Raw genomic sequence first — 17,724 nt, 5'->3', positions numbered from 1 at the left:
GATTAAGAATTGTGATTAGCTAAGTGCCCTGAGTTATACCTGTTAATTGGACACTTTTGGATAGACAGCATGCTATCTGAAAATGGTCAGTGAGAAAGTTTGCAATCCATTGGACAAGAATCACACATTGGTTTAATTTTATCAACTTTATTGATACTCAATGGTGCGATTAACTTCGTCAAACATTTAAAAAAATCTATTGTAATAACTTATTGGCATTTTTATCAAGGAAGTTCTCTACATCAACCAGATAATGGGCTGTTGATCTTCCAGCCCAGTTACCAAACTTGTGATAGTCAATTAGGGATGCCTGTTGGTAACCATTTAGTCACAAACTGCTCCTAAATCTTAATGATGGGCATGATTTGCCCTGTGTCGCTAGTGGTTACTTTGGTACTGGAACACCAATTGCTTGCTTCCATTGACATAGAACTACTCCCTCAGCAAAAGAAACATTCAAGACATTGCAGAATGGAACATTAAACTTGTAGTTGAAGAGTCAGATAGGTTTGGATGGAACTCCACCTGGACCAGTTGACTGGTGTTAACTCTTGAGCTCTCTTGCAAGACTTCCTGTGATTGGATTGCAGGAGCTTTCCTATAAATGTCAATAATTGGGAAAAGTCCAGAGATGTTACCGCCAGCAACTTCTGCCGTTGGCGATGGAGAGTGACTGGGACTGATCTCTGATACAGCCTGTAATGAATAGATATGACTGGGAAGATAGCATCGTCAGTTTAATGTGTTGACACCACTATGATGAATTATCTTTCTTTCTACTGCACTACTTGGTCACAATAGAAGGGTGCTTTTGCATTTAGAAGGCCTTATGGTACTCCTTCCATTCCTGGGAGTCCCTAATGTGGGAAAACCTTTGAAGTTTGCAAATAAGAAACTTTACCAGGCAGGTGATCCACGCTTTGTCACTTTGATAAATTTGGATATTCCTACAAGGAAAGTATAAATTTGACGCTGACAGCAAGGAGGTCTAAAGTATATTACATCTAGTAGAAGCAACTAAGGCTTTTTTTATTCATTGATGGGATGTGGGTGTCACTGGCTGGGCCAGCATTTATTGTCCATCCCTGAGGGCATTTAAGAGTCAAGCACATTGTTACAGATCTGGAGTCACATGGAGGTCAGACCAGGTAAGGAAGACCGATTTCCTTCCCCAAAGGATATTAATGAACCAGATGGGTTTTTACAACAACCGACAGTAGTTTCATGGTCATCATTAGACTTGCAATTCCAGATTTTATTGAATTCAAATTTCACCATCTGCTATGGCGGAATTTGAACCTGGGTCCCCAGAGCATTACCCTGGGTCTCTGGGTTACTAGTCCAGCGACAATACCACTCTGCCACCACCTTCCCAATGGCTCACTGGATGAAGAGGTTATATGGATGAGCTGATGAGCATCAGCATTCAATACAGAAACAGTCTGTATTGAATTCCCTGTTATGACTGCATTGATCGCAACTTAACCCGGCCTCGTCTCCTTGACAGATACAGGCTGCTGACCTGAAGGAAGCATGTGATCGAATACATTTTATTGAGTATTAATTTAACCACTATCTTCAGCATTCCTAAGTCAGGAAATCAGTTCCAGCCTTTTGACAGCTGTAAACAAGACTGCCCAACAGCTTGGAGCCTTAAGTGAAGGATCTTGGGTGAAAGTCACAGGAAATCTTTTTCGTCATGCCTTCGTTTTTCTTTCTTCTCTCCTTCCCCTGCTTCTTCTTAGTTTGGGTCAGCCAATCATGCGGCTCCAGCTGCAAGCGAATGCATGATTCTTTGGGGCGAAATCCTTTTACAGGCTTTTCACAATTAAGATATTTGTGATTTGTTCAGCAAAGCAACTTTGGAAGGAAAACAGATGCCACTTTAAATGCAATTAAATTTGCATAGCAAATTGCTGATGTGCATCATTAATTACATCCTTGGTGTCTATCTAAATGGAAAGAAATTACAACATGCTGCTGTGCAGAGGGACCTGGGGGTCCTTGTACATGAGACGCAAAAACCCAGTCTGCAGGTGCAACAGGTGATCAAGAAGGCAAATGGGATGTTGGCCTATATCGCAAGGGCGATAGAATATAAAAGCAGAGATGTCTTGCTGCATCTGTCCAGGGCATTGGTGAGGCCGCAGCTGGAATACTGTGTTGCAGTATTGGTCCCCTTATTTGCGGAAGGATATATTGGCCTTGGAGGGAGTGCAGAGAAGGTTCACCAGGTTGATACCAGAGATGAGGGGTGTTGATTATGAGGAGAGACTGAGCAGATTGGGTTTGTATTCGTTGGAATTTAGAAGGCTGAGGGGGGATCTTATAGAGATCTATAAGATAATGAAGGGGCTGGATAGGGTAGAGATGGAGAGATTCTTTCCACTTAGAAAGGAAACTAGAACTAGAGGGCACAGCCTCAAAATAAAGGGGGGTCGGTTTAGGACAGAGTTGAGGAGGAACTTCTTCTCTGAGGGTGGTGAATCTCTGGAATTCTCTGCCCACTGAAGTGGTGGAGGCTACTTCGTTGAATATGTTTAAATCACGGATAGATGGATTCCAGATCGGTAAGGGAATTAGGGGTTATCGGGATCAGGTGGGTAAGTGGAACTGATCCACTTCAGATCAGCCATGATGTTATTGAATGGCGGGGCAGGCTCGAGGGGCTAGATGGCCTACTCCTGCTCCTATTTCTTATGTTCTTATGTCTCTTCTATCGATCTGTCTGTTTACATGATGTAGGCAATAGAAGGTACATCTGAGGTATGAGGAATTAAACTGGGGATTATTGGATTTGGTGCTAAACTATTACCAATTGATCATTGTCAAGAACAAAGAACAATACAGCACAGGAACAGGCCCTTTGGCCCTCCAAGCCCGTGCCGCTCCCTGGTCCAAACTAGACCATTCTTTTCTATCCCTCCATTCCCATACTGTTCATATGGCTATCTAGATCAGTCTTAAACGTTCGCACTGTGTCCGCCTCCACCACCTTGCCTGGCAGCGAATTCCAGGCCCCCACCACCCTCTGTGTAAAATATGTCCTTCTGATATCTGTGTTAAACCTCCTCCCCTTCACCTTGAACCTATGACCCCTCGTGAACGTCACCACCGACCTGGGGAAAAGCTTCCCACTGTTCACCCTATCTATGCCTTTCATAATTTTATACACCTCTATTAAGTCTCCCCTCATCCTCCGTCTTTCCAGGGAGAACAGCCCCAGTTTACCCAATCTCTCCTCATAACTAAGCCCCTCCATACCAGGCAACACCCTGGTAAACCTCCTCTGTACTCTCTCCAAAGCCTCCACGTCCTTCTGGTAGTGTGGCGACCAGAACTGGACACAGTATTCCAAATGCGGCCGAACCAACGTTCTATACATCTGCAACATCAGACCCCAACTTTTATACCCTATGCCCCGTCCTTTAAAGGCAAGCATGCCATATGCCGCCTTCACCACCTTCTCCACCTGTGACGTCACCTTCAAGGATCTGTGGACTTGCACACCCAGGTCCCTCTGCGTATCTACACCCTTTATGGTTCTGCCATTTATCATATAGCTCCTCCCTACATTAGTTCTACCAAAATGCATCACTTCGCATTTATCAGGATTGAACTCCATCTGCCATTTCTTTGCCCAAATTTCCAGCCTATCTATATCCTTCTGTAGCTTCTGACAATGCTCCTCACTATCTGCAAGTCCTGCCAATTTTGTGTCGTCCGCAAACTTACTGATCACCCCAGTTACACCTTCTTCCAGATCGTTTATATAAATCACAAACAGCAGAGGTCCCAATACAGAGCCCTGCGGAACACCACTAGTCACAGGCCTCCAGCCGGAAAAAGACCCTTCCACTACCACCCTCTGTCTTCTGTGACCAAGCCAGTTCTCCACCCATCTAGCCACCTCCCCCTTTATCCCATGAGATCCAACCTTTTTCACCAGCCTACCATGAGGGACTTTGTCAAACGCTTTACTAAAGTCCATATAGACGACATCCACAGCCCTTCCCTCGTCAACCATTCTGGTCACTTCTTCAAAAACTTCACCAGGTTAGTGAGGCATGACCTCCCTCTCTCAAAACCATGCTGACTATCGTTAATGAGTTTATTCCTTTCTAAATGCGCATACATCCTATCTCTAAGAATCTTCTCCAACAACTTCCCCACCACGGACGTCAAGCTCACTGGCCTATAATTACCCGGGTTATCCTTCCTACCCTTCTTAAGTAACGGGACCACATTGTCCTTTCATTTAAAAAAAACCTCAGGTTATGGTGTATTTCAGAAAAACAATATGAATGAGCTGGTACATTTTATTAGAATTTTTTTGTGGTCTCGGGCTTCACGCTAAATACTGTTCACAGGAAATGGCCTTGCGCAGTCAATTGCCGACAATGGAACAAGACGGCAGCCCTCAGAATCCAGTTTCATCAACTGCAATGTCCCAAGATGCAAGGACAATGACTACCAACAGTTCAGATCCTTTCCTTAATAGGTGAGTATCAGTCAAATTTCTTTCTTTTGGCACAAACCCTACATAAGTATCTATTTTAATAAAGTATTCTTGAGATTTCAGGCAATTGCATCTTATAACATGAGACTTGCTCACTGCCTTGAAAGTTAACAGTGCACACTGACAGCTGAAAAGTAAAGTCTACCATTTTCAGTCTGGTACAGGGTATCAGCGTCACAGGTCTGCAGAGATCTTCCACTGATGCCATAAATGTAGTCAGTTCAAGCTGCAATGACCACTTTTGGTGAAATTGTACACTTGGTGGAATGAGGCGATCAATCAAATGCTATGCAATTATGGAGCCTTTCTATTGTGAAGTAAAATCTGCAAAGTAAACCTTGTGCAGAAGCTGATTGAAATGTCAAACAGTAAACAAGGGCAGTCTGAATGCTATAATCAAAAGTTTATATAAAAGTCCATTGAAATATATGTTGTGTGTTCAAGTGAGATGTATTGAAATAGTACATTTTAAAATGAAACTTTAAAATGTTTAAAACAGACTTGACTGTTTTGATTAAAAATCATCAGTAATTATGTGCTTCCCCCATAGTATAAATACTTGTGGTGGCTGTACAGCATCCAACAGTACTGCACTGTTTCAGTGTTATTGTACGTTTGATTTGAATATTGAATGCTCCACCACTCGGAAAAAGTGCCGATTTACAGAGCACAGTAGAATACTTCATCAATGCAGGCACTTAATTAGTTGAGTTGCTATAATTATCTTTGCAGTTTTGGGTATGGATGATATTTGAAGATGATCATTTTGAAGCAATGTTTGACTAAGTGTCTGAAATGACAGCATCCTTCTATTCATTGAATGCCTCTCGTAAAGGATCTTTGGAACCTGCCAAAACCTTGAAGGAAACATCCTGCATTGTTAGCCATGTACCCTTGTATCTGGCAGTCTGCAGCACAGTAGGTGCCTGGTTACCGGCTTAGCATAGCTGTGTTTTTTAAAGGAAAATCTGTTCCTATTTTTCCTAAATCTGTGTATCTTGCCAATCCGTTTTCTTCCTCTGTTACAGCACAAAAACTATTCTAGTTAAAACCATAAATAACATTTTATGATTGTAGTATTATTCCTTCTCTCACACTCTGCAGTCTTTGGAATGATCAACAGAACCATCCTCATCAGGCCCTTCCTGCTTGATGGAATTACCTCACTTGGCTCCATCTATTTTGAGCCAAAGCATCTGTAAGAAAGACCAGCATTTATGAAGCACGTTGAATGACCTCAGGACATCCTAACAATCCTTTACAGCAAATAAAGCACTTCAGAATTGTAGTCACGCTTTAATGTAGGGAACATGTTAGCTAATTTGTGGACAGCAAAGTCCCACGAACTACAATGTGTTAATGACCAGATAATTTATTTAATGATGTTGGTTGAGGGATAAATATTGGCAGGACCCAAACTCTCTTGCCTTTTGCAGCAATGCCATGAGAGGGCAGAATGAGCCTTAGTTTAACATCTCACTCAAAAGGTGACATTGCAACAGGGTAGTGTGACCTCAGTCCTAAACTGGAGTTTCAGCAAACATTTTTGTGTTCAAATCTCAGGGGTGAGATATTAACCCACAACCTTTTGACTCGGAGGGAAAAGTCCTACCGCAGCCATAGTGAGCACTGGAGCAATGGTTTCTTTTCTCAGCCCCCTCTCGCCCTTCCAAGGATCTAACCTTGGCCCTCTTCTCTGCATCTGTATGCTGCTCCTCAGCAACGCAATCCATAGGCATGGGCTAACTTCTGCTTGTACATAGATGGCACCCAATTCTACCTTTTTATCCCACTCTTCCTGCCACTGCACTACTTACGCAAGATTGCTTGTCCACCATCCAGTTCTGGCTGAGTGGCAGTTTCCTTCAGTTAAATATTTGGAAGACTAAAGTAATTTTCTTAAATCTCTTCTCAATTTCCCTATCGTTGCAGTCAATGCATTGGGGCGGCACAGTGGTTGGCACTGCTGCCTCACAGTGCCAGGGACTCGGGTTCAATTCCTGGCTTGGGTCACTTTCTGTGCGTAGTTTACACGTTCTCCCTGTGTCTGCGTGGGTTTCCTCCAGGTGCTCTGGTTTCCTCCCACATTCTGAAAGATTGCTGGTTAGGTGCATTGATCCAAACAGGTACTGTAGTATGGCGACTAGGGGAATTTCACAGTAACTTCATTGCAGTTTTAATGTAAGCCTTACTTGTGACTAACAAATAAACTTTTTACAATGCCATCCTCCTCAGCCACCGTCTGACCATTCACTATCTTGATTTCCTGTTCGACTCATTGCTGAACTTGACACCCAATCTACCCTCCGTTGTAATGACTACCCACTTTTACTTCCATTTATCACCCTCCTCTGCCTTGCATCATTCCATCTGCTGATTAAACTTTCATCTATTCTGTTCTTGGCTGCAGAATTGACAATTCGAATGCTTAGAATCTTAGAAACCCTACAGTACAGAATGCTCTTTCAACTGGCTTCTTATTTTCTACCAACTTCAAACTACAGCTTATCCATAACTCTACTGCCATGTATCCTATCTTTCACTAAGCTTTGCTCAGCTGCAACCCATGCCATGACACAGAAGCACAACATGGTTTTCAGAAATACTCTGCAGATATGGGAACATTATTGAAGAGAAAAACTTGGGTACTGACCTGCAGTGTTAACTCCGTCTTTCTCTTCGCAGATGTTGTCAGACCTCTAGTCTGATCTTATTAACCTGTGTCCTGGGCCCATCTTGACCTATATTAACACTCAGTGCCCCAACCAAAGTATGAGTGAATCTCATAAGGAAACTGACTGGTGCCCCTCGTGCAGCAGAGCCAACACACTACGCACTGCTTCATCTGCCACAGTTTACCCAACAACAGAGTATTGTTGCTTAACCTGGCTAAGGAACCAGCTCCTGGAAGCCATGAAGATTATTTCGAGGATATTGAGACCAATACAGCTCAAGTGGCTTTCTGGGCTAGCACCATTCAGTTTTACACTGACTTGAGTGAAGTAGAGTGACTTTCTCCTTCAAGCGCTTGCTTTGATGTCAAATGAGGTCATTGCTTCAAAATCAGGCTACATTTACATTGCATCATTGCAAAACTAAATCATTTTGTTACAGCTGTGGTGCAAATGCAACCATATCCAAAGGGACTAGACAATCTTTCCTAGTATGAACTAAATTCAACTAGTATCTCTCTCTCTTCTAAATGGTTATTGCTTTACAAATGGTCAAACTATGACACAACATTACCTCATGTTTTGGAGGAATCATATCGAGTTGAACTGGATTAGTTGATAATTTTGAAAATGTGCTTGTTTACGTTAGTCGGTAAATTTCTTCATGGATATATTGGTACAAAGATTGCATAAATTATCTCCCAAGATGTCTAGATATATTTGGGATCTTATAAAATTTCATATTTGATTAAAATTGAAGCTTTCAGCAAAAGTTGAAGAACAGCAACAATGAGAATATTTCTGTAAAACCTGATAGGCCTAGGGCCTTATTTGCAATTCACTGTCAAACTCCAGTTTTCAAGTATATAACACTATCATATTTCTCATTTGAAACAAAAGTTCAGAATCGCATTTTCTTAATGAGAGTTTTCTAAGATGTACATTAATATTCAATTTAAGCTAATTGGGACCAGTTTCCATAAAGTTAACTAATATGGATAAGCACAAATGAAAAATAAATAGAGCATGAGAACACGTGGTTACAAACAGTAGACACTAAAGCCTCTTGCTTAAAGCTACACAATGAAGTTATTCATAGTCCGCATTACCAGTTTCTGCCTACCTATCTGATTTTCTGCTAATTGGCCTGGATTCATGGGGCTGTCCAAAGGCTTGCTGATCAAAAGCTGAAATCCAGAGGATGTTTGGGTATGTTTCCTGAGGGGAAAGAGAAAGGGGTGTACATGTCAATGGAAATTCTTAGACTCAATGCATAGCCTTTCCCCCCAACTGGTTTATTTTTCTTATAGTGGAACATACCATTCCAGGGAGGAGAGTACAGACAGTGGACTCGGCATGAGCAGCTACAGTGTACCCAGAACACCTGATGACTTTCTTAACAGCGTTGAGGAAATGGATACAGGTCTGTTGGGTTCCTGGAACAAGAAACTTCTTTTTGTTTTTTTTTGAAAAGTAAATTGATCAACCAAGTTTCTAATGTCAAAAAATGATGAATAGCATTGGGTTAGCCACAAGTTTTGATTTAATAAATTAGTCAGTGACTTCAAAATATTACATTGTTCCTTGTTAATAAACTAATATCCTTGATATTTCAGTTTGTGTTTGAGTTAGCTGATCTTGGTGACAATGGCAGCTGCTACTCTATGGCTTCTGTACACCTGGTCGTGGAAGGAAGTGCAGAGGTTTTATTTCTCATTGTTCAGTGACCTCTGCTACAGAATATAAATGAACCGATGTCAGATAAAGGCATATTTATGTCAACTGTGAACAATCTGACAAAACACTTGCTAAAGACCATCAGCACATTTGGAAAAGAAAAGAGCAGAGAAGCTTTGGGGAAATGAGTGTATGGCAGATGAACAGTGTTTAGTTTTCCTTTGTGTTTGAATTTTATTATGGAGATGGGATGTCTATTGAGCAATTGGACTATCAGTTTCTTTTTGTTTACCTAGGTGAAAACCTTGGCCCAAATAATATGGGCTCTCAGCAAAACCGTTTTCCAGACTACTTGGAAACTATCCCTGGCACTAACGTGGACCTTGGAACGCTGGAGGAAGACAGCATGAATGTAGAAGGAGAGGAATTAATGCCAAGCCTACAGGAGGCGCTGAGCTCTGACATTCTCAATGATATGGAGTCTGTCCTTGCTGCCACAAAGATAGACAAGGAGAGCTTCCTGACATGGCTATAGGGCCCTTGGTCCTATCAGACTGCCTTTGATTCTGTGAAGGATATGAAAACTTGAGACATTTTTATGACTTGTTTTGGACTTAACTGAGTTCTGTCTCTTTGATGCAACATTGGATAAACTCCGAATATTTGAAAAGGATTCTGCCATTTAGTATTTCTCACACTTCTGAAGTAGTGATTAGCAAAAACTATACAATTTTGACCTGCTTTACTTAATGAGTTAGAATACCTGTCTCGCTGTATCCCGTTTTAAGTCTTTTCTGACTCATTTCATACACTTGAAACATCACCTGTCATTGAGTGTAATCTTTTACTCGTAGGAATTGTGCAGGTTTGCAGCAATTATTGCGTTTTTAGCTTTGCCAACACTTTTGAGGTTGAAAAATCTTTGTTCAAAGTAAGTATATTAACTTTGAAGTAGGCTTTAACTGTGTTATCAGATTTACTGAACGGCTGCTGAGATATCAACAGAGGATCTGGTGTCAGTTATAAGTGCCTTTGCCCAGCTTCTTTGAAACTCTGTTACATCCTGTATTCAAAAATGCTGCCTATCTGCGTCTTCCATTTTTCAGTATACACAGCATCTAATTTGCTTTTGTCTTTAAGCTATTGAAATATAAATTTCAAACAATTGTCCAATTAACTCTGGGAATTGGGTAACTTCAAAGTGAACTCTCAGCTGTTAGTTTAATTTGATCTTATTTAAATGAAAGATTTGTCAATGCTTTTTAATTACTTGTACATGTTTTTATAGTATATTGGACATGTACTATTTTTCTGTAATGTCTTACCAAAATTAGTTTAGATGAGCTTGGAAGCAGGTTTTTTCTTTTGCAATAGATCAAACGGTTATTTTTAAACCAAAAGACACAAGGCATGACAAAAGTGCTGGTTATATACATGCTTAAAGAAAAAGCCTTTGAACTTGTTTTGTAGGTAGTAGAGTGGCTAAATGGCCTGTTTGTTATATCTTAGATGGCTAGCAGGACGGATAGTATCAAGAGTCCTATATACAGTAGTGAATTGTAGGTGGAGGTTAATAGTTATAAGGACATATATATGTATATTATAAAATATTAGATTTAAGAATTGTGACAAATCAACAGGAGCTTTGTGATCAAAAAATCTCCAAAGAGTATTCCTTTTTGTGCTGAAGTTCATAAGCCTATTTTTGCAACATAATTCATTTTCTAATGAGCTGCTGAATACATTATACCTTTTTGAAAACCATGTATTTTGGTTTTTACTTGTAAAGATAATGTGGCGTGTGAATTGAGTATATTTTTTAAATAGGTACTGATGGCGAACCTGGGAAAACATTTTAAATTTCAATGTTACTAATTCCTCTTGTTTTCCAATTTCTCGTTCAATCCCTGGAGAGTGCTGCTTTCAGATTTTGTCCAAGTTTTTAAAAAAATACATGTAGTGTACAGCTGCTTCACTGTACATAGGCCACTCGAATGTGGTTGCTTCTTGGGCTATGGTTTTAAAAATATCTTTGGTGTCAAGTCTTAGGCAGTGTATTTATTGAAAGTGCTACATTCTGAATCTTGTGGATTGAATGAGGGGGTCTTCCTCCCCTGCCTGAGTCCTGTTTGTTTCAGAGCATTTTAAAAATTGTACACAGGTCAACAATGATTTTGTAGGAATTTGTATAAATTTGACAAGGTGTGTTTAAACATGTGCTGTGCAGCTTGTGCTCCAGGGTTGAGCAACAAGATTGTATCCAATCAGTCTGTAGTTTTATATTCTCCTTGTAGTACTAATTTGAGAAGCCATATAGATTCGAAACTTCTCTTTTAAAACCAAGTCCTAAACTAAACAAAAGTCTCACAACTTTCCATCTTTGAAAGAAAGAGGATTCTGATATGTCATCCTGATTAAACTTAATTACCTTTTTTGAAATACACTACAAAGGAAGCATAATCACTGCTTTACATGGTCATGTACAGATAGTTACACTAGTGAGAGGAAAGGTGTTTTTAATTCCTATGGATTGGTGACCTATATGGTTTTCACCTCCTACCAGCTAAACAAATCAGTGTTGGAACTAAAACAATGCAACTGAAGTTTTAAATTTCCAAATACTCATCTGAGTAAGTGTACAGTTTTGTTTTTGCACATGCATTATGAAATCTTGGTGATCATGACCCTAATATCTTTAAATAGCCAGAATGTATGCTTGGCATTCATAGAACACTGACATTTGTCTTGTGATAGTTGTTAAACATGTAAAATTATTTTCTATCAATTTCTGATAAATGCACACATACTTCCATGTTATTCAGTACATTAATGATGATTTTCAGCTGTACCAGCATGCCAGTATATAGATCCATACAGTAAATTCTGTTGCATTTTATTTCTGTATGTACTACTTTCCATTGGTTCATGATGATTCATGTGGTATAAAATATATTCTTTGTGGTAAAAAGCTGCTTTGTTTTCTTACACCAATCTTTGGTTTTAACACTATGCAACCCGTTGCCCCCTCCTCACAACTTTCCAGATCCTTGCATGAAGAAAATTTGATGCGTCTCCAGTGAATTAGTTGAAGTGAGCTACAAACTCATAAATCACTTATGGTGTCCCCATTGATCAGTATTGCATTACTCAAATACACATTCTATGACAAATAATGAGATCAAATTACTTGTGGAACTTGAAACACAAAAGGATCAGCTGTAATCATATTGAGTGGTGGAGCAGGTTCGAGGGGCTGAATGGCTGACCTATGTTCCTATTTCATACATTCATGTTCTTTCCTTCTCCATTTCCACCTCAATGATACTGAAGTTAAATGTAGTACCTCAACAAAACTGCAAAGAGCTTAACCAAGAAAAGGCAAGTGACCAAAACTAAGTCACTCTGTTCTGTGCTTCAGAGTTTAGTTCAGTTGGTTGAGATTATAGGAAGAGCCCAACATTGAGATTTACCACATTCTTGGACCTGTATGGTTGAATTTAATGAGATCATGGCTGATTTGTGACTTAATTCTATGCCCAACCTTTGTCGCATTGGTCTTAATCAAACAATCTATCAATCTTATTTAAAATTAATAAATGATTTTACCATCTACTATTTGTGAAAGAGAATCCAAAGTTTTTATGTGAAGTGTTACATTGTTTCACTCCTGAAGTGTCTGGCATAATTTTTAGACGATAGCCCCTAGCCCTACACTCCCCAAGCAGAAATAATTTCTCCCAATTTTCTCTTTCTGTTCTGAATATCTTGTATGTTGATCAAATCATCCTGTAACCTTCTAAATTCCAAGGAATCAGCCTGAGTTTGTTTAACCTCTCCTTGTAGCTTAATCCTGCACTCCCTCCGGGGTTAATAAGTACCCTTCCTAAGGTACCCAGAACTTCTGAGGTGTGGTCCAGCGAAATCCTTATATAGCTGAAACATGATTTCTACCTCCTCGTATTCTAAACATAAACGGTAATTTTCCTGGACCTGTTCGTGACTGTTTTATCCGTGCACTTGGACCTTCATTTTAAGTTAGGCTGGCTTTCTTGTTTGTGATGTTGGTGTTGCTAGCAAGGTGAGCATTTATTTCCCTTTCCTAACTGCCTTGAAGATGGTGTTGAGCTGCCTTCATGAACCGCAGAAGTGCTTGTGGTGTTGATACACCCCCAGTGCTGTTGGGCAGGGAGTTCCAGGATTTTGACCCCGTGATGAAGGTATAGTTATATATTTCCATGTCAGGACGGTGTCTTGGGAGGGAAACCTGCAAGCTTTGGTGTCCCCATATGCTTGCTGCCTTCGTTCTTCCAGGTGGTAGCAGTTCCAGATTTGGGAAATCCAGTTTAAGAAGGCTTGATGAGCATTTGTATATTATACAAACTGCTGCCACACTGCACCAGTACTAGTGGGAGTGAATGTATGAGGTGGTGGTGAATGAGATGCCAGCCAAGCGGGCTGCTTTGAGTTTGATGGTGTGAAGCTTTTTGAGTTTTGTTGGGATAAGCCCTCAGCTTCAACCCTGTGCATATTCTGATATGTGGATGATATGTTCACAATCTTTGAATCTGCAGCTGCATATAAGGATGGTTGAAGCAGTCTAACACACTCCCTAGACTTGAAAGATTGAGAAATAAGCTAATGAGTTTGCCATTACTGTTTATCGCAAACCTACCTTCACTGGTCAATATACATGTTGGAATTTGTATAGCTCCATGCACTGTAAGACTCAGTAAGAAGTCTCACAACACCAGCTTAAAGTCCAACAGGTTTATTTGGTATCACGAGCTTTCAGAGCACTGCTCCTTCATCAGGTGAATCTAAGAGCAGTGCTCTGAAAGCTCGTGATACCAAATAAACCTATTGGACTTTAACTTGGTGTTGTGAGACTTCTTACTGGACCCAGTCCAATGCTGGCAAGGCAACATAATCACTAAGACTGGCTGTTGACATATTGTAAATAGGGCCCTAGTCATTTGCTTATCTTACAAGCTTGAAGCAGAAATACAAAATATCAGAGCTATCCTGCAGGATAATAGCTATCCCGATCAGATCATTGTTCGCTGTGACTTGTGAAAGCTTGCAAATGGGCTAAATGCCCTTACTTTCAGATCTGAAAAATGTTTGGTTTGCCCCAAATTATCCTGAAAAGGCAAAGTTTAATATTTTGAGATACAACTAGTTATGCAAGCTGATTTACCCTGCTACTGTGCAGTGGCTAAACGAGCGGCTTTTTTTCATTAATAGATTGCTGCCATTAAACATTCTACCTACCAACCAGTTGAACAATATGAATTTCAGCACAGGCGCAAAGCCTGATATCTAAAGCATACGTCCCAGTGATCAGCTGATTGAATCAAACAGCAGGGTACAGACTGTACTTGACAAGCCTGTGCTTGCAAAACCCCAAACATAAATTCATATGCAGAGGTTTGTTTTCTCAAAGCAAAAGGAAATTTAAGCCTTGCGTCTTTTTTGGGCAGCCTATTGTTCTCTCCATGGCAATGCCTCAGCCAATTGGAGTCGACTTGCCAACTATTCAGCATCCTGTTTCCCTGAAGTATAAATTACAATCAGTTGAAATTTGGTGGTCTTGCATTCGGCCTGATGAGAGCAAGACGAAAGGTTTTGGCAAAATGTCTCTTGAGTTTTGCGTTGTAGAAGCTGCAATTATCCAGGCGAGTAGATGGTGGGCAGGTGAGAGATACCATTGACCAGAAACTGAACTGGACTAGCCATATAAATACAGGTGGATACAGATTGCTTCAATCTCTCAGCAGTTCAAATTGTATAGTATTCAGTAATATCATCAGCAAATATCCCCACCTTTGACCTTGAGATGGAACAGCTGACGATGTTAGGACTTGGAACACTTCTGACAAATTCCTGTATCAATGGTCTGGAACTGATATGCTTAGGCCCCGACAATGCAACCATCTTCCTTTATATTAGGTATGACTCCAACCACTGGAGAGCTTTTCTCCCTGATTCCCACTGACTTCAATTTTACAAGGAGCTCTTGAAGCCACACTTAGTCAAACGTTGTGTTGATATCAAGGGCATTCATTCTCTCCTCCCCTCACCTCTGGAATTACTCTTTTGTTCATGTTTGTACTAAGGCTGCAATGAGATCAGGAGGCCAAGTGGTCCAGGCTGAACCCAAACTGAGAACTGTTGGTAAGTGCAACTTGATGGCACCGTTGACAACTCCTTCATTAACTTTGCTGATGATTGAGCGGCCTGGGGCAGTGATCGGATTGTCTTGCACTTTGTGGACAGAACTTACCGAGGTAATTTCCCACAATATAAAGCTGTCTTTCGAGGCACTGCTGCATTGCCAGAGTTTTCTTTGCACGAAAGGTTGATTTGAATGTCCTATTATGCAATTTGAGGAGCAGCAGCAAATTTTCCAGATGTCCTGGCCAACTTGGCTCATTCAATCCAAAAATAATAGCTTGTTAATTTTTAATGTGATGCTGATGGTATTAAGTGGCTGGTGTGTTTGTTTATAAAAGTCACAACTTTAAAAGTACACTTTTAAATGTGATGAAGTGTGATGTAAATGGTTATTGTGCGGCTTTAAAGTTCACCCTTTCTCTTAAAATGAGCACTTCTTGATCAGTTATTTGTGGGAAACCAGCAATTCAAATGATGCCACAATATTTTCCCTGCGCAGCTACATACAGAATGTCTTATCTCGTCTGTCATACTGGGAGTCTCTGACATGGTTTCTAGTAAAGCTACAATCTTCAAACTAGCTTTTTTTGGCCATGGGCTGTAATTTTCGGAAAAGGGTTGGGCAGAGAGTGGTGCTACGTTTCTGACTAACCAACAACCTTTTAAATGTACTGTCTGACTGAGGATGTTGTTCTTCAACTGGACACCAGGTGTTGCTCCAGAGCTATTACTGTATTTTTGTTCCCACTCTTTATAGTACAAAAAGGTTTCTTTTCTAGCATTTTGACAAAAGTCAAGCTCAGGAAAGATGGTGATTACTTGTAAATTCATAAGCTGCCGTAGTCTGTCCTTTACATACCTTTCCCATGCCCTCCAGTACATCCTCGCAAATCGGCAAGTTGTGGTTTCTGATGACAAATACTGACAAATTACAAGAATGCCCAACCACAATCCAACTTCTAAACTACTCTTTCTTGGTTACTGTGATGCATCTGTGCCATTTTTTTGTTTACAGCACCAGAACAAAATTCCCAATCTCCTTTTGAAAGAAACAGAATTAAGGGCCGTCTATTGGGAGTGCCACCTCCAACATTGGTGGATTTTCTCAGATTTATGAGGCACAGGTGTGCTACATGATCATGAGTCACATGACTGAGGTGTGTATCTGAGTAAGCCATCGGAGTGTGAAAATAGAAACTACAAGCAGAAGTAGGCCATTCGGCCCTTGGAGCCTGCTTCACCATTCATTATGATCATGGCTGATCATCAAATTAAATATCCTAATTTCTCTCCCCCCCCCCCCCCCCCCCCCACCCCCCCCTCCTCCCATAATCCTTTGACCTCTTTAGCTATATCTAATTTCTTCTTGAAATCTGAACGTTTTGGCCTCAACTACTATAGAAACATATGCGCTTTATGGCTAAATAGATGTCCCCCAGTGCTGTATGGAGTAGCAGTGATGTGCTGCACCCTGTACAATGTTGCACAGCTCAATATTGAAGATGACTTAGGTGCTGATCAATCATATGACAGAACATTGAAGTGGTGGAGGATGAGGTGTAATTTGAAGATGTCAGGCCTGTTGCTGACATTGGCACCAAGGATGTCTGAATGGTTTGCAGGTTCAGCTGGTGGCTCAGTAAAAAATGAAATCCTCTAGCCCACTTCTCACTCCCTCATCCCAGTACTTCCGTACAAAATAGTCCTGCAAACATCACCATGCAGGAGATGTCAGATGCATTAACTGTGATCTTAGTGTGTCAGTGATCTTCAAGCTGTCCTGCTGTAGCAGTGCTATAAATGCTTCTACTCCTCAAATCTGCCACCTCCCTACAACACCTGGGTGCACGGAGCTAGGAAAAGGAAAGTATCATTTAATTTGAGTGCTGATCTTATGGTAAAGCATGTTATAAACCTCTCTCCTTCCAAAGTCACTTGGCTCCTTCAAATTCCATTTTTGAGTTTGATTTTTAAATAGTTGAGGCAAGTTCACATCACACGCGTTGCACAATTTGGAGAAAAGTTTTTAATGAAGCAACTAACTTTAAATCTGAGAATCTGATCTGACCCACCAAGTTTTCTTCTGTTTTTGTACAAGGGGACATTCTTCAAGTACCTGTACACCAGCCTAATTGCAGTATTTAATTATCGAAATGGGAGAATTACTTGGGTTGAAAAGCTGCCAGTGCAAGAACCCGATCAGATTCCAGTTTATAACGTCACAATCAAGTTTGAATTTAAAATTAAAGAACTTCTAAGTGCCATTTTATTGCAGTCAGATGAAAGAGACTATTATAGATTGGGGTCCCAACGATTTGACTTTCAAGAGGAGGCCAGTTTAGTTGTAGGCAGGTTTTTGGGCTGGTTAAAATCTGCAAAGAAGTGATGGGTTTAAACTGGAAGTAATCTCTTATGCGACCTTTCTCTCTGAAGCACAGAGTGCCGGAAATTCAGCAGACCAAGTTCACCCAAAAAACAGGTGGGAAAATCTCCTGGTGTCCCACCCATTGGGCACTTTACCAAGTTTTTGTTTGGGAAAATCACCCCAGTATGTTTCATTAAAAGAAGAAGCATTAACAAAACACCATTAACTTCTTCATGCCAAAGGATTTCCCTTATACAGCCAGTAAGTCTTTTTCATTCTCAATGCTCCTACATGTGCAACTTCTGTGGCTTCAGCAG

General features: G+C 40.6%; 1 protein-coding gene and 1 long non-coding RNA gene across 3 annotated transcripts in view; one reads left to right on the top strand and one right to left on the bottom strand.

Annotated features, from left to right (window-relative positions):
* Nucleotides 1-12,038, top strand: part of yap1 (Yes1 associated transcriptional regulator) — a 128,025-nt gene extending 115,987 nt beyond the window's left edge. For both annotated transcript variants that reach the window (XM_078221756.1, XM_078221755.1), the window contains 3 exons: nucleotides 4,371-4,501; nucleotides 8,502-8,614; nucleotides 9,165-12,038. In XM_078221756.1, the coding sequence (XP_078077882.1) occupies nucleotides 4,371-4,501; nucleotides 8,502-8,614; nucleotides 9,165-9,403 (483 nt within the window). In that variant the 3' untranslated portion in view covers nucleotides 9,404-12,038. The remainder of the gene's footprint in view (nucleotides 1-4,370; nucleotides 4,502-8,501; nucleotides 8,615-9,164) is intronic.
* LOC144499609 (uncharacterized) overlaps nucleotides 8,238-17,724 on the bottom strand; it is a 31,563-nt gene continuing 22,076 nt past the window's right edge. Inside the window, exons 2-3 of the long non-coding RNA XR_013498871.1 lie at nucleotides 8,512-8,627; nucleotides 8,238-8,409 (exon numbers count right to left, since the gene is read on the bottom strand). This is a non-coding gene — a long non-coding RNA (uncharacterized LOC144499609). The remainder of the gene's footprint in view (nucleotides 8,410-8,511; nucleotides 8,628-17,724) is intronic.

This window comes from Mustelus asterias, chromosome 10 (genome assembly GCF_964213995.1).
Source record: "Mustelus asterias chromosome 10, sMusAst1.hap1.1, whole genome shotgun sequence".
Classification (NCBI taxonomy): Eukaryota; Metazoa; Chordata; class Chondrichthyes; order Carcharhiniformes; family Triakidae; genus Mustelus; species Mustelus asterias.
Note: the sequence above shows the minus strand (reverse complement) of the source record. Positions and strands in the feature narration are given on the sequence as shown.